The sequence below is a fragment of the Dermacentor andersoni genome, chromosome 5 (genome assembly GCF_023375885.2).
Source record: "Dermacentor andersoni chromosome 5, qqDerAnde1_hic_scaffold, whole genome shotgun sequence".
NCBI lineage: Eukaryota > Metazoa > Arthropoda > Arachnida > Ixodida > Ixodidae > Dermacentor > Dermacentor andersoni.
The window spans coordinates 125743477-125763356 of NC_092818.1; the positions used below are offsets into that span (position 1 = coordinate 125743477).

The following is a 19880-nucleotide window of genomic DNA, read 5'->3' on the forward strand; positions in this document are numbered from 1 at the left end:
GGCCACTGTATCTTGAAAGCCGTCTACGACGAGTACAGAGCCCGAGCTGCGCTGTGTTTTCGCGGCTTAGTTGGCGTTGGTGCGAGCGGCAGCATGGAAGTCAATTCGCTCGCTGCTGCTGCCACGCTTCCTCATTGTAGCGTTTTAACCACGAGTTTCCGCAGTTATCGAGTGAGATATGTTCATGTTTGCTTGTGCGGGCGCGACACCATGCTTGTTAATTTATTTAGTATGCCTATATCTACTAGTTTATACGGTTGATGAAACTGCTATGCTTACTTCGTATAGCTGTTCACAAATTTGCTATGGTAGTCGATGCTTCGCCTTTCGGGTGAAACTGCGACTTCATTTTTGAACCTTGAAGGAAGCTGTGCATCGCGAAGAGCCAGCAACACAGGCAGTCCTTATGTAGCAGTGGTCCGCGAACTTCGACACATCGACCATTCCTTAATATGCCATTCATAATTTTTGCCGCCAACTACCGCCCACGCCTTCACTCCACCGCTCCATATTTTCCAGCATGAATGCAGCACAGTGCGTTAGCGAAAACCCAGTTGCATTTCCTGCAGTTGACTGTACAGAAGCAGAACAGAAGAGATAATGAGTTCTTATTCGTGCGCTTTCGCTGAGGCAACGTGCGGCATGCCGTCGAAAGCGCCACACGTATCCTTAGAACAAACTGCTTCGCGAAAAGCGTCAATATTATTCAGAATTGCTCGGTAAAGTAGACGGCGATGTTTGGCCAATATATTACATGGTTCCTTTCGCACGTGGAGCGAATGAAGTGACTGGTGTCTACCGCATTTGTTCTCACCGGACATGCAACATTTCAGCTTCTTGGCACCGCTTCACACCATCATCGAGTCAGTGACTACCGTTTAGAGCCAATGTTATATCTTCAAAACACTAGTTTCACGGATGTCGCTCTGTTTGACAACGTTTTCCGTGCGCGTCATTGCATCTGTGTTCCTGACATGCGCGTGAGGCGTCAGTGCGAGACATTGGTTTTACTTTCGATGACGTGTCTCACACTCAGCAACGAGCACGAGATATTTTTCCTCATCCCGTTCAAGATCTCGCTCCCTCTCCGCCTCCCGCAACGTCTTACATGCTCGTATCTTCAATCTCGTGCGCCCGCCGCGGTGGCTTGGCGGCTATGGTGTTGCGCTGCTAAGCGCGCGGTTGATCTATCAAATCCTGACCGTAGCGCCGGCATTTAGATGGGGGAAAGATACAAAAACACGCGTGTCCCGCGCATTGGAAGTACGTTGAATGTCCTCTGGTGGTCAAATTTAATCCGGAGTCCCCCCCACTGCTGGGTGGCTCGCAGTCAAATCGTTGTTCTGGCTCGTAAAACCCCAGGTTTAAATTAAACTCAATTCAATCTCCTGCCAGCCAAACGTCACATGACCGCGCTGAGATCACCTCCAATATATTGAAGTGATTTCAGATTAAAGTAAAAATGACGCGCATCTGTAGCGAAATAGGCGCGATTCCTTACTGTGCTTCATTGCAGCTTTTAAATTCATCTATGGCATGTGTCTTTGCACTACTTATCCTTCCCAGTGCACTACTACAATTACATGTCCAATGCGTGGGAGCCGTCGACGTTCCCGATCTCGCGGTTCGTGTCTGAGCATGGCCTGCAATCGTACCCTTCGAGGGACACCCTGCTACCCGTCATGCCGAGCTCCATGATCAAATACCCGTTCACCGTCCTCCTAAGGCACAGGCAACATCAGCGCTTAGGTGAGCTCTGACAACGCTTCAAGGGTAACTCGCGCGTCCTTGTTCGTGATTGACTTGTACTTGTTTTTCTTTTATATTGCTTTAGTCGGTTCGGTTGCCATATAATGTTCTTTTGTGTCTTTTTTTTCTTTTTTTTTCTTTTCTCCTTCTAGAGGTATTGCTATGCACTTAGTGTAAGTCCTTTTTTATTTGCAAGATTGGATGGGCGATGCGCATGGTATGATGTGCATAGCGTATTGTTTTTCTTTACTCTGTTTGGGGCAGGTTGTTCTATTTATAAATGTATGCCATTTCATGACACACGCATTGCTGTGGTTTCCTCCCCCCCCCCCCCTTCGTATTGCTGGCTTACACTTTATTGCTGCGTTTTATTGCTAGGTATTTGATCTTATTTGCCAATATGTGCACGCTTTGTTGTGTTTTTTATTCTTTTAAATATGCGTGCAATTTTTCCCCTCCTGCTCGGGCCCTGTTTTGGGCCTGCAGTTATCCTGTAAATAAAAATTAATAATTTGCTTTTGTAACCTTGGATATTGATAATTTGTAACAAGATATTGCGTTATGAATGCAGCAATTTGCATGCAATGAGTATACATGCATTCAGATGCTTATTGCTTTCTGCGTTTAGCAAAATCGAATTGCTCTGAAATTTGGGCTAGTAAACGTAGATGACGCGTACTAAATAAAGCCTCAAGAACGGCTCAAGCCACGAAAATGAAGATCATATAAATTCGTGTTCTAGCCATCATTCGCATAGTGGCTGTACGATCACAAGGTCAGAGCAGCATAATAGAGCACGCAAGTAGCGTAGCAGTGTAACAGCTTGCTTCTGGATAGACATATGTAGCATTTTTAATGCTTGTGATTCTTGCGATTTATACATTTCCGATTTTCGCGCGCTGCTCTCTAAATTGTCATTATAATTTTTATCTTTGGATCCAAGCTATAACCTAGGAGCATGGGCCTACTCAGTGTTTGCAAACTGTGCGTAACCAAAAAATGACGTCAGTCGATCGATCGATCGATCAATCAATCAATCAATCAATCAATCAATCAATCAATCAATCAATCAATCAATCAATCAATCAATCAATCAATCAATCAATCAATCAATCAACCAGATATTCAACCAATCAATCAAGCTTTCTTACGACACGTCTCATACGCTTGCTTATTTTTTGACGCTCTAACATTTGCTTCTTTCAGGAGACATATACGTGAAATACGGAATTACGGCACATTTTAAGGTAAATGGGCTCATTCTGACAAGCAGGATCAAAGACACGAGCAAGGCCTATGACATGATGTCATATCTGAGCCAGGTGAGTCAATTACTAGCGCTCAACACTAAGAATGCTCGAGCAAAAATTTAACGTGTCACTACGTTTTGCTTAAGACATACCTAAACTATTCGTTTTTCGTAATTTTATTTTAGTCACTGCCAATGCGTTCAAGTTTAGTGCAGATAGACTGTTAGAGTAAAAGCAAGGTCACCGTTTCGATTATTTCTTCATGTAAACACCTTGCACCGGGTATGTTATACGTGAAGAACGAAGGTCGCATGAAAAATAATTTTAAAACCATTATAATAACAATCATTTGCTTTCAAAAAGGCGTCATGTAAATGCGTGCGTATCTGCGAAAGAATCTTAAAAACCGACATTCTACTATAACCCGTAGCAAAGGAGTCATTGATCTTTCCGCTTAGGGTTCTCGTGAACTCTAAGCATAAGCCGTGTAGTAATTCACATTGTCACATATACTTCTTTTTTTTTATGTAGGATGGGTCAACTTAATATATCAGCTACAAAGTACAGGATGTAAAGATACAAGTATTTATTTCTTTCAAACATCAACACTGGAGTAAGGGTCACACAGCGGGGGCTGTGAGCCTAATACCTACACAGGACGTGTGTGTTGAAAGACAGAAATATTTGTCAGGTTGGTCCCTTGTCGAGTTTACTGGGTGTTGGGGTGTTGATAAGAGACAACGCGGTTTTTGAGTGGGTTTCTTAGATAGTATGTCAGACGGAAGGGAAATATCGGCTTGCTGGCAAATATAAAACATGGCCACCTGCACTATCTTTCGTTAAATGCTGTTCTCTGCTTGTCCCCTCGCTTTCTCAAGAATGTATAGTCATGGTGCAATGTCAGCCACGTCAAGATTGCCAAGTATAAATAATTGAGTGGTAGTTCTTTCTAAACGAACTGAATTCTCACACACGAAAGAAATCCATTTCTTTCCGCTGCAGCAGTCTACGTTGGCACAAGTCAGTCATTCGTTGGAAGAGAGGGAAGAGGGGGAAGAGGGGAAGAGGGTTTGGTGGCATCTGTTTCATCAACATGCCGGACGAAGAGCTCGACTGTTTTACTGCTGCCAGATGTTACGAGACCTTCGTTCATAAAGAGCTGCTAGTGGAGTTTTATTGTCGTTGCTTTCTTGTTTGTTGCTTCGCGCGTGTCCACGGGCACCGCGAGAAGGAAATGTGAGCAGTGATGGTTCTCACGTTTAACCAAGTATTGTAGCTACAGCGGCAGTTGAGGAAAATGGCGGGTTGCGCAGATCAACCAGGCGATGGGCATGCGGACCGCTGCCGAGACGTTTCGACGCTGGAGGAGTTTCATTGGTCCGCACGGTGAAGGCCACAACATGGGCTTCCTGTACTGGCAGCTGAACGACATATGGCAGGCACCGTCGTGGGCTTCCATAGGTGAGGCCCTCGTACGTTAATGCCTGCACGCGCACACGTTTCCATTACGAAAAAAAAAAAAATCCTAGTACCACCAATGTGTTCTCTATGGAGTCACGTGGCTCGTCTTGCACAGCACAAAAGCTAAGTAATTTACACTACGTTCAGTTAATGATTAGCAACGAACGCCGGCCATTAACGTACGATCGAATGCTTATATATTTAATGCCCAACATGCCGCAACAACGTCACATAGCTCAACATAGCTCAACAACGCTTAGTTTGAAACAGCGAAGTAATATTTTAGGCGCGGAAAACTTAACGCATTGCTCATAGTAGCATTTGTCAGTTTTGGGTTGAGTTTTCAGTTGTCGATTGTTCAACAAATCAATTACTTATTAACTGTTTGGCATTAAATCAGTTTTATTTCGAATAAGAGTTCCTTTATTCTGCAAATGGGCTCTCCGTGGCCAGAAATAAAGATGGACATATTTTTAAATTTTTGTTGACTTAGATCGATGTTTAAAGTTTAAAGAAAAGTTTGCGCGAGTGAATCGCTCGCAAAAACACAGTTCCGGTCAAACCTTATAGGTAGCATGTAAGCGAAGAACGTTGACCAATCACAAGCGGGTATCGCACAAGAAAAGCTTCGCGCGCTGCGATTTCCACTTGCTACGATGTTTTACTTCTAGGAACAAAGTCGCATGTTGAACTCCCGGCCGCTGTAGCTGCATTTCTGTTATATAAGTGCTTAGAATCCAAGCCGATCATAATTATTTTTGTAAACTACCAACATCGGGCCTTTTATAAACGAAGTGTGGCTCTCGGTAGTTAAGCTTTATGAAATAATATTAAGAAAATAGTGTTGTGAATTGTACTACAAGGTTTCACGAAAACTTTCTAGTGGTATCTACTCAATGAGGACGACATTCGCCCCTTGTGATGGGCAAAATACAAACAGCAATGCCGGTTGAAATAGTTTTGACTGGGCAATCAGGATACAGGGTCTCGGATCACATTAACCGTGTGGCACAGTTTCCAAAAAAGAAAAGTAGAGGCAAAGTTGGAAAATTACCTGGACCATTAATCGGCCCTCTCAAGCACTTATATAACAGTGCCTGACGCTTAACATTCGCGAAATCTTGTTTAAAGCTTGCGCATTCCCAAGCAGCCTGGTGGGCCTGTCACAAATTTCATTATTGCGAAACCTTTTAGAGGGGCTTTTGAAAGGTTATTGCTTCCAAGAAATCCAATATACACATATATTAACTGGCTAGACAAATAATTTACTCTAGTCTGTTGCCCTTTAAGATCGGACATTAGGGTCCGCCATCTTCATGGTAATATGTTTACTGACACATTTGAGTTTCCGACAGTGTCGCGCTTTGAAAATGATACAAATGACAAAATGGGAAGGCGAATCCGAAAGGAGGAATTTCAGTCACAAAACCAGTGTTTTATTGCCAAACCCCACACGGTAATATTCTGTGCGCTCTCACTAATGGCCAATGACTGTACTTATGAATTGCTTTATCGTACTAGATACATCGTAAATACCACCCTAATCTCTGATAAAACAGACCTGCATGATAAAACAAGCGTCACCTTCCTTCAGATGAAGTCACCCTTATTAGAAAACGCAGTCCTGTGTGAAAAAGTATTTAAAATATCTGGATTAATATATCGTCCTCCTTCTTGAAAGTTTCGATTGCTGAATCATATTTCAAAGCATATTTCTTGTCGGAAATGTTTTTCATCTGCTCATTTGCGTAATAACTTTGCTCATATTATGTGGTATATTCACCAGCACCTTTGGGCAGTACCTGTACTTTTTCTTTTCTTTCTTCATTCTTTATTCGAACATAAAACATACAACTACAGTATTGTTCCGAGCTGCCTCTGGACAGCAAATTCCTTGCGAATATGCGCCATAGTTTCCGCATTTTTAATCTGTCCTGTCCTGTCCTTTTCATTTCTGTCTTCTATTTCTTTGTCTTTCAGAATACGGTGGACGGTGGAAGATGGTGCACTACTTTGCGAAGAAGTTTTTCAGTCCCATTATAGTCTCTCCCTACATCTTCCACTTGACTGGTAAATTGACTGTGTTCGCCATCAACGACAATCTGACACCCGTCGATGCGGCAGAGCTCTCAATTACGCAGTACAAGTGGACTTCGTTCAGGCCGGTTGCTACAACTACAATTAACGTGACGCTGGCAAGTTGCACTGGATTTTTTTTATCGTGCGCTATGTTTTTAACGCCCCGAATACGGGTTAGCCCGGACGTGTGCCGGGGGTACTCGAAAACGCATTCGTAAACAGCAGGGCTTATGGCTATGTCGTGTCGCGCTGTCATGAACTACGACGATGTAACAATGTTCTTGCGTCATGTGATTCTTCTTTTTGAAAAATAAGAGACACAAGAATGACTTTGTGATAATCATTTCATAGCCTATCTATTTATCCCGCGAGACAAAAGGAAGACGCTTTGTCACTCACGAACTGCGCTAACGTAGCAGCACTTTTGTAACTCTCTCTCTTTGGTGTGAAGAAGCTTCGAAATCTTAATGGGTCGGTGTGCTGCCGTAAATTCTCGCTTGCGCTAAGCATTCGCTGCACCAAGTCTTACCAACACTGCTACTTTTATTTACAACCGTTTCTCGTCTTGCTTTTCATAACGAGAGCACCGGTGAGACAAACTCGGGCTGATTGGCCTGTGGTTATTGCTGGTGGTTGGCAAAACTGGTGAAACTGAAAAGTGTAAGGAAGGAAAGCTGTCTTATCGTTGCACACGTTGTAGATATTGGTTGCTATGCATGCAAAGCGCAACGCTATTTCAAGCGCAAAGGACGTACCTACCAAAGGAGTATCTGAAGGAGATGTCAACGGCAGCTTCGGAAAGCCAATGTGTAATCACCTCGCCGTAGCTGGAGAGAAAGAGAAAGAGAGAGAGGAACTGTAATGAGAAAAAGGTAGAGAGATCGGCCACAGTGACGTTCCCATAGCCTGCTACTCCACGCTGAGGATTTGTGGGAACGACAAGAAAATTGCAAGAAAATGAAGGAGCTTTGTATGACGAAGGTAGTGATGAAAGCTGTTGCACAGTCTACTGTTTCTGTGAAACACGCACTTAAGCACTGCACGACATATCCACCTTGGCGGAGAGGAGTTAAGCTACTGGACCGTATCCAGGAGACCGTCTCCGACCGGCGCGCTTTCTGCAGCTGTTCTCGCCACAGGCGTATTTCAGTGAGACAACAGCTCTTGAAGGGCATCAATTATTTGGTGCAGCATCGCCTGGGTGACCATGTTCGATGGGGTCGTCTCAAAGTACTCTTCTCGTTCTCGCTGATATTCGGGAGCCCACGATGGTAAACGTGACCGTGCATTCAGGTCCAGGCTTGCACTCTTGACTTTATGCGTCGCCTCCTAAAATTCACCCGACGTGGTTTTAGCCAACTCCTGCTGGACCGACGTGATGCATAGGAGCCAGGGGGGTCCGGTTACGATATTAAGTTTTCTTAAGACGCGAACGCTTCCTCCTCTTGCAAACTGCGCCGCATCCTTGTGCGCCAAACTTTTCATGCTTATGTAATGTAGCATCGTGATCTCCTTTTTTATCTTTGGACAATCTTTAGAGTTTGCCTCATATGTGCCAGGGCAGTTCCAGCATTTTGTTGCCTCAAATGCACATAAAGGTTGGTAATGGGTGCCTGCAAAGCGGACGCACACCACCTGGCCAATGCAGACAGCGCTAACATTGCGCCACTTTTAACAATTGCGACACTGCAGTGGTCGGGACACGTAATGACGCAACGAATGCCTCACATAACCCACCTTGACGTGAGCAGCCGGGGTGTTCCCATAAAAAAGCACCTTAACGCTTGTCGAGCGGCCCAAGCGGTGGAAGTCAATGATTGTGTTTGGTGAAAATAGCAGCTATTGGGCGGTGGGGGGGGGGGGGGGGGGGACTTTTTGTCGCTAATATCAAGAACCACGTCACAGATGACTCCTGCCTTAGTCCAATTATCATACACTATAACCAAGTGGACTTCTACATACGCAAGTATGCGCACAGTGTTCAGTTTTTCTATGGTGGCTTGCACCGTTACCTCAATTGTTTCTATGTTCTTCCTGATATTGAACCGCATTTCACTTATGCTTTCAAGAGCCACTTTTCTAAGCCAGGCATTGTGGATCTGCCTGTGCGTAGGATTCAAATTCTTCGAGGCGTCGAGAGACACGTAACCAGTCATGCAAGTCAGAGGAAATAATATGGCGGTGAGGTGGTTACTCAAGTACTTAGTCAACCTGAGGGTGTTTTCGCTTCAAGCTCTTGCCTTCTAGGACGGCGACGTCGCTCTCAGAGTCCATAGCCTCACTGTGAAAAAACGTGAGGACCGAGATACCTTTAGGACATGCCGAGTCTCACATTACAGCAGAGGAGCCGGAGTGCAAAGAGACGAGCTCAATGGCAGAGGTGGCGTGTCCTCGCTCATCACCTCGGATGGCTTTCTGTGCGAAAAGCGTAATTAGGCCACCGCTACGACAAACCTATCGGAGAAAGGCTAGAAGCAACGTTCATTCAGCTCACTTCTAATGTGATTCAGAAATTGAGTTCTGTAACGGCGCATGCTATAAGGCGACAAAAAGGGGCTATTTCTACTTCTATTGTTGTTGACATTTGTCATGCGTCTTTCGTGTTGGTAAATCAGTTGAAATTAAGGGAGCATCAAATATGATGCACATGTAGCGCCCGCAATACCTTGCCGGTCAGAACGCATCTTGCACTACTACATCACCGAAAAAAGAAACCGTCAATGAGTTTTATCTTCAATGACGCAGTCCTGCAAGACCTAACGCATTGTCTCCGGAAAGGGTTATGAATTGTTTCCACGAAGCCTCTGTACGTTTGCAACAATCATTGTAGTCTACGCGGAGTTCTACGTGTAGAATGACAAGGCAGTATACAACGGGGTGTAATGTTAAAAGAAAGCGCGGCTACGTGCTGTAGCGCGGAAATCAGTTAACAAGGGAACTTATTGCGTTGTTACTACAGCACACCATTTCGCGAGCTCCATCATAGACACAGCTAGGGCCCGTTGACTGGAAATAAGTGATAAGTAGTGCCCCAGTACTCTTTTTAAGTGTTCTTTTTTCTCACTCAGGCTGAAGCCGCGTCGACTAGCGTGTACTCGAACAAGATGCGAGATCTATGGAAGCAAGATGTCTGCGACCATACTACCTGCTTTCTTTGGTTCACGCTCACCGACCCTCTCAGCCGATCTAGGCTGGCACCCGACACGTTCCTGCTTCTGGAAGAGCCGAAGAACCTTTTGCTGCCGCAATCTTCGATAAACGTATGAGCTTCGTGTTTACTGATACCTTTTCTTTTTACTGTTTTATGAGTATGTGAGCACAGATTCGGTAGTGTGCAGTCACGTCATCACCAGTTCATGCGCAACTACGATGTGCCAGATATTATTGCCTGAACTGTTTGGAGAACGCTGAAGCCGCATAAAATTAATTATATTCGAAGGCATGCGCGTTGCCTTCTAGAATCATTGGTGATTACAACGCCTTGCGCCCGCGACGGGTCTTCTGAAACGCCTTGTGTGCGAAAAAGACAACTTTCGTTCATTATCGTAAATATTTTTTGTTTGCCACTTTTCCATGCATTTATTGGTCTAATATTATGGCCCTATAAACTGGTGTGCTATTAATAATTAAAGATAATTAGCATGTATGTTTGCCATTTTATGATGACAATAACTGAAGATTGAAACCAAGCGAGGCGTACTGATGGAAGTGTCAGTATAATACTTCAAGTCATTTTGTCATCCCCATGAGCCGATTGTGCCTCTAACTTTAATACAAACAAAAGAGACGTCCAAATGAAAATGGAGGCTTGAAGTGATAAGCAGTAATCGAACCCTTATTAGAGCAATGTTTATAACTAATACAGCAAGCTTCCTCAATCATTGCTGCAGTACCTTCTGAGTGCGGCCTCGTTCAATAGCAGTTATAGTCTCAACTCTCTCCACCCCTGTATCTTTCTCTCTTCCCCCCCCCCCTTTTTTTTTTGTAAGCAAAACTGCGACCGGTATGTATGATGCTACCATGCCGTGATCGCATTTTGTGAACTGCATCTTGCTGAGAACTGTTTTCATCTTCTAAAATTTACCCTAAATGGTTTATGTTGACTGAATGGATGGATGGATGCAAAACTTTAATGAAGGTCCTGAGGTACGCGATTCAGCGCACTGCGGGCCGCTCCCACGTTGGGACAGTCAGGCCATGTCCGACCGCTGCATCGTGGGCCCTCTGGACAGCCCATAGGTGCGTCCCGGCATCGGGGCTCTTGATAGCGGAGAGCCACTTGTCCTCATTGATTTGTTCTGTGCCTCGTAACGAGGGGCAACGCCAGAGCATATGGTCTAGGCTAGCGATGTCATTGCAGTACCTGCAAAAACTAGTGGCATAGGTGTCGGTATAAATTTTGTGGAATAAAGCCGGGCTGGGATATGAGCCTGTTTGCAATAATCTGAGGGTCAATGCCTGTGGTCTATTTAACTTCTTGTGTGGAAGGGGAAAGTCTCTCCTGCCGAGATAAAAGTGCTGCGCAATTTCATTGTATGTGGTCGGTTGATCTCTGTTCTCCACCACTGTGGGCCGGCGTTGGAGTTCTCCATGGTCGCGGAAAGCGAGACCTCGCGCCTTGGAGTGGGCCAGCTCGTTGAGGTTTGTGGGGCCTCCCATGATGGATCCCATGTGAGCGGGGAACCACGTGAGAGTGTGGGTGGCGATGCTTTTGCCGTCGAGGATGCGACAGGCTTCCTTACACACGGCGCCAACGCTGAAGGCGCGGATGGCTGCCCTGGAGTCGCTGAAGATATTGGCATGTTTGTCGTCCAGGAGGGCCAAGGCAATGTCCACTTGCTCGGCACTTTTTTATCGTGTTTAATCTATATCAAATTCCCTTCGGTGTAAGAAACTGGGGCCAATCTGGTCATAAGTGCATGCTCTTGGCCATTTCTGGCCGCCTTGAATATTATGTCCAGCTTCCGGATTTGCTGATATTTTCACTTACGAACAATTCTTCGCTAAAAGCTTTTTGTGAATACAGGCATTGCTTGCAAAAATAAATTTCGACAAAACAAGATTCGATTTGCACTGTGATGACATTTTAATTTCTCTCTTTTCAGCGCTGGTCAGTTTCATTTAGCAGGTTTACTAACTTCTACACATGCTCGCTTTCTGATTTCGTATATATAGCATGATTTTGCTGGCCACGTGTTCACCGAATATTTTTCTGGCAGCCTGCATGGCCGAAATAAAGTTCACAGGCACACCTGCCTTCCCACGACGACATTTAAACCTTGAAACAGAAACTTTCAATTCGAATAATTTTATTTGGCTCTCTCCCGTTCTCGTGTGGTTCGGTGCTGCTCGTTCTTTCATTGCCGATACAAAAGCGCCGGTGCAATGAGCACATACTCTCGCGGAACCGAGCTGCGAGGCGCGTTCACGCTGAACAACTATATCATGGCTATTTGAGATGCCCATGCTGTCGTTGCGGGAGCTCTCAAACGCCTGAAGGTTTGCATGGTGTGGTGGAGTGTTCGTGAAGGACAGCCCTCCTTTTCTCCCGCTGCCATATCTCCCCTCTGGCGGCTGCAAAAGAGAACTCCTGTGGTGGGAAGGGAGGGTGCTAGTCGCCTTCCACGACGGCGCTCGCGCAGCGGCAGATGACACACACATAATGAATTGGCTTATATGCATAGCCACCTATATACTACCGTTACATACCGGCTGTTTAACGGCCCTATTCTCTACGACATTGCGCAATGAAACAACATACGCTACCTAAATGTCCTCACTGCAACAAATTTATGCCTTCAAGCGTATCATTCCTTACATGAAGCAAATAGCTTTCCAGAAGCGTTCAGTAATGCGCTTACATTAACAATTACCGTTGGTGGTTTCTGCCAAATTTTGCAGGTGACGAACGTCAGCGGGCCTACGTCATCTTCATCGATGCCAGGCTTCAAGGTCTTCAATGTTCAACTGCAAGCGGACAACGTCGCCTTGTTTGTGTGGCTAAATGCCCACAATGTTAGCGGTCACTTCTCCGACAATGCATTCCTGCTGAAGGACCCGAAGACTACCGTGCAATTTTACACACGCCAGAACGTTACCGCAACTGAGCTTGAGCAGAACCTTACAGTCAACTCGCTTACGGACTACTCAAACGTCTAACGCCAGCCTAAGCGTTTAAAATAGGGGAGCGCATTTACTTAGCTTGCCGATGCAGTGCGCGGTGCACTTGAGTGTTCAGTCGTGTACAGAAGTTATTACTCATGGGCACTCAAGTGCAATTGAAGTTGTTGGTGGGACTAATTACTCGCGTGTCGTTAACGTGGACCTCGGGAACATGCATATTTGTGCCTAGGAACGCTAAGTGCTACGTCAACAAAAGTTTTCTCAAGCGCAGCGACTTAGGTTGATAACACGATCGTATTAAAAAGGTCTTTCAACTACATGTCTTCCGTATTCGTAACTCCTTCATGTGGCCAGAGTTATCCTCTAGCGGTTGCAGGATGCCTAAAATAGTGGTTAAACTGATTTAGTTTCATGCCTCAAAGTTTTCTTACAAGTATAAAATATAGTACACACGGCTTACAGCACTGTCTATTCACCTATGCGTTCTGGTACGTGTGAAGTAAGTTGCGCCAGATTGTTCAGAAAAAAAAAATTATTGACGTGCTGAAAGTCCTGCGAAATCTTAAAATCTGTTATGATGTTGTTCACTGATGCAAAATAGCAGCAACTAGAATTGTAGCACGCAACAGAACTGAGTACGTTTACGAATAGTAGGCCAAGTATTGGCAGAACCCGCCGTGGGTGCTTAGTGGCTATGGTGTTGGGCTGCTAAACACGAGGTCGCGGGATCGAATCCCGGCAACGGCGGCTGAATTTCGATGGGGGCGAAATGCGAAGACATCCGTGTACTTAGATTTAGGTGCACGTTAAGCACTCCAGGTGGTTCAAATTTCCGGAGTCCTCCACTACGGCATACCTCATAATCAGAAAGTGGTTTTGGCACGTAAAACCCCATAATTTAATTTAATTTTTTAAGTATTGACAGCGTAGGATTAAAGTTGTCGCTAAGGAGAATAAAACGTTCCCGTCGAGGGATTATTGTTAATTGATTAAAGTTTTTCTCTAACGATTTCAGCAAGCCTGAAATCCTGGTTAGAGTGCTTTATCTTCACCTGTCAAACATACCCACTACCCTCCCATCTTTCGTTCAAGACACGCCGCACTTCCTTCGAATTATCGACGGCATCAACGCCAACCAAATCCTTTCCGACCGCGCTATTCTAGTCACTTTGGATGTTTCTGCCCTTTACACCAATATTCCCATGAGTGAAGGAATTGAAGCCGTTTCTAGATCCCTCGCAATCAATCCCCAAGCGCACGCTCCTGAAGTTTACTTATCGCTCCTTAGGTTAGTTCTCACGCTCAACTACTTCGAATTCGATTCTACACAGTACCTGCAAATTTTCGGCACTAGTATGGGTACGCCATTCGCTCCCACGTATGCGAACATTTTCATGGGACAGCTTGAAGCAGACCTGCTGAAATCCTACCCTTTAAAACCCCACACATATCTTCGTTACATTGACGACGTATTCATAATATGGGAACACGGCACAAGCGCCTTAACCGACTTAATTAGCCATTTCAATCGCTTTCACCCGAGTATTAAATTTACTGCTCACCACTCTCCTAGTCAGGTCAACTTCCTGGACACGACGGTCTACATAGAAAACGGAAAACTGAGAACGACACTTTACCGGAAGCCTACAGACAGCCAGCAATATTTGGGCTACAACAGTCATCACCCACGACATTGCAAGCAAGGAATTTTTGTCGGACAAGCGAAACGTATAAGAAGAATCTGCAGTGAAGACCACGATTATATCCACCACCTAAATGACCTTAGATCAACGCTAGCAGAAAGGAACTATCCCCAAGTTGCTCTCGATAGAGCTTATGATACCGCGTCAAGATTGGAGAGACAGTCGGAATTGGCGAAGAGACAGCCCACATTAGAATCTGACAGACCGCCGGCCTTTATAACAAAATATTCTAATGCACTCCCAAACATAAACAACATCCTAAGAAAATACCACCCAATATTATCAAGTAACGAGCGTCTGCGAAAAGCGTTCCCGGATGTACCCAGGGTTACCTATCGCCGAAACAAGAACTTTAAAGACATGTTAGTGCACGCAAAAGTCAGCCAGCAGCATTCCCCCGTAATAAAAGCATGTTGTCGCCCTAGATGCAAAACCTGCAGGCACCTTCAAAGTGACATTAAAATTAAAAGCACCGCAAATAATTATACACATGAAGTCAAATCCAGCTTCACTTGCACAAGTTCGGATGTGATTTATATGCTTGAATGTTCCTTCTATAAGAAACAATATATCGGTGAAACAGGACAATCAATGAACGTCAGATTAAACGGACATCGCGCGGACACAGCTAAAAAGCTTCCCAAAGCCGTCGCCGAGCATTTCAACCAACCAGGTCATAACTTTGATGAACTTAAACTCTACATCTTACAGTCAAATTTCCGTTCTGAACGAGAAAGAAAATACAGAGAATCATACCTTATCCATAAGTTCAAGACATTGCAACCAATAGGCATAAACGTTTCAAAGGGAGCTTTAGAATCTATTCGCTATGCTAAACCTCAAGCTATAGGCAACAACACTTAGTTTGATTTCTTGGCGTATCCCCCCCCTTTTCCTTTTTCTTCCCTTCTTTTTCTTTTTCTTTCTTTCTTTCTTCTTTTTTTTTTTTTTTTCTTTCGTCAGCTGGCGTGTCAGACGCCCTTGACACGCCGGCTAACGCGCGTGGGTTGACAGACTAGGGTGAGGGGAGGGGGGGTCCTGGCTTTGACCTTGTACACAGCGTTCCTTTACTAATTCGACACGCTAACACACTTTCCCTCGTTTCCGCGCCCTCCCGCCTCACACCCCCTCCCCTTTAGAATAACCCCACCTATATATACTGTGGCGAGGAAAGCATATGTCGCCTTGAAGAAGACAAGTCCACTTGTCGAAACGTTGGCTCCTGCATTCACCTTGTTCACGTTTTGCTCATCGCCTTGAATTGCCATCTCCCGGATTCCCCGTCTTTTCTCTTATCTTCATGAAGGTATAAAAGGCTTCGCACGAGTACTGTCTACTGCGTAAGGCTTACAACGCTATTTAACCATGCTTTCTGGTAAATGCAAACGAAGAAGCCAATTGCTTCACATTTTTTTGAACGGAAACTTGTTAAGGCATTCATAATTTTCTGCGCTATTGTAAAAAAGAGCACCTCAGGTTGTATCAAGTGGCAAGACTGAATACGTTTACGGGTAATGGGCCAACTGTGGCGTCAAATAATTGAAGTGGTCGTGAAAAAGAAAAAAAGCTCTCCCGTAGGATGAGTATTGTTAAACTCAACCATACTACGGTAGCTAGCTGGGCGAATTGGTACATGTGCATTATTATTACTTAAAGCGCGCACTAATAACAAGGACGAAGAAGAGAGACGAAACACGAGCGCTGTGTTTCGTCTCTATTATTAGTGCGCGCTGTAACTAATAATAATGCAAAATTCAACCAAAGCTTAATGAAACGAAATCTACCCGCGATACCCATAAATGGCCGAGCGCCACGTAGCTTCGAGCTAATGCCTGTGAACATTATATCGCCTTAGCTGTGAATTGAACACACGCCGCTATAGCGCAGTGCCCGTATGGTGATTTGCGGCTGAGAAGAGGGTGGTGGTGACTTGGCTGACGATGGCACCAATTTGACGCCGACCAATGAACGCAACATACTAAACGAGAGTATGTGTTGCATTCCCGATGGCATCTCAATGGCGAGCAATATACGAAAAGCAAACATACGTACGAAATTTAGGGTACGTCAAAGCACCACGTGTGGCAAAAATTCAAACTCTAGCCTTAATAGCCCAAGTCAATTTCTTGGACGTCGCAAACACAAAATAAAAAAAAGATGCCTTGTGTCAATATCCATTACAAACCACGTTATTAGCTTATAAACAGTCGATAGAAAATGTATACGATTTCTTGCATGTTCTATAAGCCTGTAAGGGCCAAATAACACCTAAACGAGGCCGATGGTGAATGAAAATGCAATATACGCTATCTAAGCCGAGTAGCTGTCGCAGAAGATAAGTTTAAAGCGAATATTTCTTTGCGAATCATCCTATTCCAAAGGGAACCCGCTAACATATCTATGACTTAGCTGCTCTTAATTGTTTGCGGCGTTTCATCTTAGACTTTGCTGACAGTGGCTCCTGCTACTGCCGCTGTCTGGATCGCACGCATAACAAATCACCTTACATATAACCACCTAGATTGTACCTGTACCTTGAGTGTAACCGCCGGTACACCTAGAGTGTACCGGTGGTCGGCTTTGTTCTCCACGAAATTTCGCAGTGCAACAACAAACGGTGCCTAAATATTCCCGCTGGAACGGAGGCGAGATGTAGGTGAATAATATATTTACAAAATATTTACAAAGAAAGCTACGGCAAGAGAAGACGTCTGACCCGGGCCATGTGCAAGCGTCCTCGTCGTCGTCTTCACCACTCGGCCAAATCTCGCGTTCATTGCTCCGTAACAGTATGCTTTCAAGCGCTTAGCTTACGCAATAAAGCAAAGATTTATACGCCTTCTTCTAAGGGGTTTGGCACGTCTGTTCGGTATGTTTTTCGCAGAGTGAAGTGTACCGATCCTGGAGATTGTTGAATAATGATATGGTGTAACGAAAACTGCGCCCATCCCGGAGACAGCGTAATGGGGGCCGCGTGTGGGTCACGCGGGTTGCCCGGTGGGGGCCTCTGCGTCTTGGCCTCTTGCCGTCTTGCTCAGCAGGCACGTTACCGCTACGCTGCAAAACAGTGTGCAGAAGAGAAACAGTTTTATAGCATTTCATTAGCCACTTCATGAAAGTTTCGCTTCATATATATTCCAACGTTGTGCGTTGGTGTCGCATAATTTCTTTGTCAAGTGCAGCGTCAAAGTGCTTCGTAAATATTACAAAAGTGAAACACAAGCAGCTCTCGGGCTATGTAGCCATCAAGAAGGCCGTAAAGGGTATGATAACACCGCCCTAGAGTGTTGACTTAACCTGAGTCACGGTCGACAAGCACGTTTAGCGGTTTAACGAGGTCGCCTGTTCTTTCAAGAAACTCAAATTAACAAAAGAAGAACAATATTATTTTTCGCAAACCAAATATAATTTCATCTACCAACAATGTTGACACCCTGGTCGGTTGAAACGAAGTTGCTCATTCGAGCTTAACACAGTGCACCACGAAAATGTGCTTGAAATATAAGACCACGCTCGTAAAGCTTGCATGTCTTCCGCGGTTCTTGCTACGGAGTAGTGGATGGAAAAACCACGGCCATCCTTAATGCAGGCTAAGATGAATGCTTTGTTTAACGGATCGCGTGGTGGCAGTTTTACGTGTAGGTTTAGAGCGCGTATACGACAGATTGCTCAGAGGCCATTTGACGACATTTAAGACGAGACAGTCCTAATGAGAATCCGTGTTTTCCTTCTTGTTTCTGCATTTTGCCACCTTTAGTGTTTTGTCAGAAGAGTCCTTTAAGTAGCAGTACGGCAGTAAAGGTGACAGCAGTGTTCACGGCTGAGATGATTGCGCTGTTGTTCTTAATGATTGCTTGTAGCACCCACGCAGGAACGTACGCGCAAACACTCACTCACGCACGCGCGCGCGCGCGCGCACACACACACACACACACGCACACACGCACGCACGCGCACACACACACACACACGCACACGCACACGCGCACACACACACACACACACACACACACACACACACACACACACACACACACGCACGCACACACGCGCGCACGCACGCACGCGCACGCACGCGCACGCACGCGCACGCACGCACGCACGCACGCGCGCACGCGCACACACACACACACACACACGCACACGCACACACACACACACAGACAGACAGACAGAAGCATTCAGTTACTAGTATCGTCTTTCAATTGTAAGCAGAGGTGCACGAAGCATTTCGAATCTTTTCGCTCAGTTCCTGAGGCATTTGAAGGCGTTCTGTTTATGTACCGTAATTAAGCCTTGCTTCCGCTTGAGCTACTTCAGATGTTTTAAAATACGCTTGTTGTCTATATGTAAGCGCTTCACACCTAAATGCGAAGGGTTGGATACACTTGGTAGAAAATGAGAGTGCGCGCCCCTCTGCTTCAAAGCAGCTTCAGAAGGTAACGAATTGACAGGCATAAACGTATCACGCAAATATTGTGGCCCAACCTTTATCTTGTGTTCTTACATTGTTTTGAGCTATGCGGAAGCCTAATGTATTGTTAATAATGAGATTAGCTCGAAGACGTATTGTAGGCCATGACTCACTGTTCTGGGCCTTTTGGCGACGCTGTTTGATGCAAGCTACCTACTCATTCGTCACATGGGCGTAATTTGTTTCAAAATGTCGTGCGTGAAAAACAAGCAATTGGCTGCAGATGAGTAGTTCCGTGCAGCACTGTGGAAGTTACAGGCTTCTTCAACCAATCAAAAGGGCATCTTAAAGGTGCCCTTCCGCGCTCTGTCATGTGTTGACGGCAAGCACTGCAGCGCAGGCGGCGGCAGCATCTACTAAAAGTGTAACTGCGCAGCGATATAAGCGGTTGTGATAGGAGCGGTAGAAAACTCCTTCCATATTCCCTCTGATACTAAAGAAAAAAAAGCGTGCGCCTTCAAAATATTTCGAAATACAGAGGAGTAGTAGGGTTTCAGAGACAATGGAAGCGAAGGGTTCAGAAGGAGCACTCGATCAGCGTGTCGCGCGGGATGGTGGCGCCATTTCTTGATCCCTCTTGTAACATCCACTTGTACACGGTGCGCTCGCCGGCATTCGTAAGTGCAGCCGTTTTCCTGATTAGAATTCGTGCACGTTTACCGCACACCTTCCTCACTGCTCCGAGCATGTTCAATGCCAAGTTATTCGTTGGGGTGAAGGGTGAAGCACTACCGAAGAAGGAGTCCTCTGCCGTGTAGTTGCTGTGCCTAATACAAGGATGAATTTAGGAACAGACAAATCAGTGAATTATTTGTGCTTTTAAATGCAAATTAATCTATGTACGGCAGCGTTGCAATAATGCTTCTTTCTGTTACTGTTGTCGTTGTTCCCACGTTTTCATTCGAACAAGTGGAGATCTCTATTTTTAGTATGATAGAGCCTCAATAAATATTCTTGTAAAGAGCGAAGCAAAATCGGGCAATAAACCACCCTGCCACTTGCAGAGGAGCTTCAAAGCAAGCACCTGCCGACAGGACCACT

At 45.2% G+C, this 19880-nt stretch overlaps 1 protein-coding gene across 4 annotated transcripts in view; it reads left to right on the forward strand.

Annotated features, from left to right (window-relative positions):
• The window catches only part of LOC126531105 (beta-mannosidase-like), a 308119-nt gene extending 295138 nt beyond the window's left edge, over positions 1-12981 (forward strand). For all 4 annotated transcript variants that reach the window (XM_055070968.2, XM_050178501.3, XM_072288276.1 and 1 more), the window contains 6 exons: positions 1567-1749; positions 2956-3071; positions 4313-4460; positions 6441-6655; positions 9608-9799; positions 12441-12981. In XM_055070968.2, coding sequence (XP_054926943.1) covers positions 1567-1749; positions 2956-3071; positions 4313-4460; positions 6441-6655; positions 9608-9799; positions 12441-12698 — 1112 coding nt within the window. In that variant the 3' untranslated portion in view covers positions 12699-12981. The remainder of the gene's footprint in view (positions 1-1566; positions 1750-2955; positions 3072-4312; positions 4461-6440; positions 6656-9607; positions 9800-12440) is intronic.
• The last annotated feature ends 6899 nt before the right edge of the window (positions 12982-19880 follow it).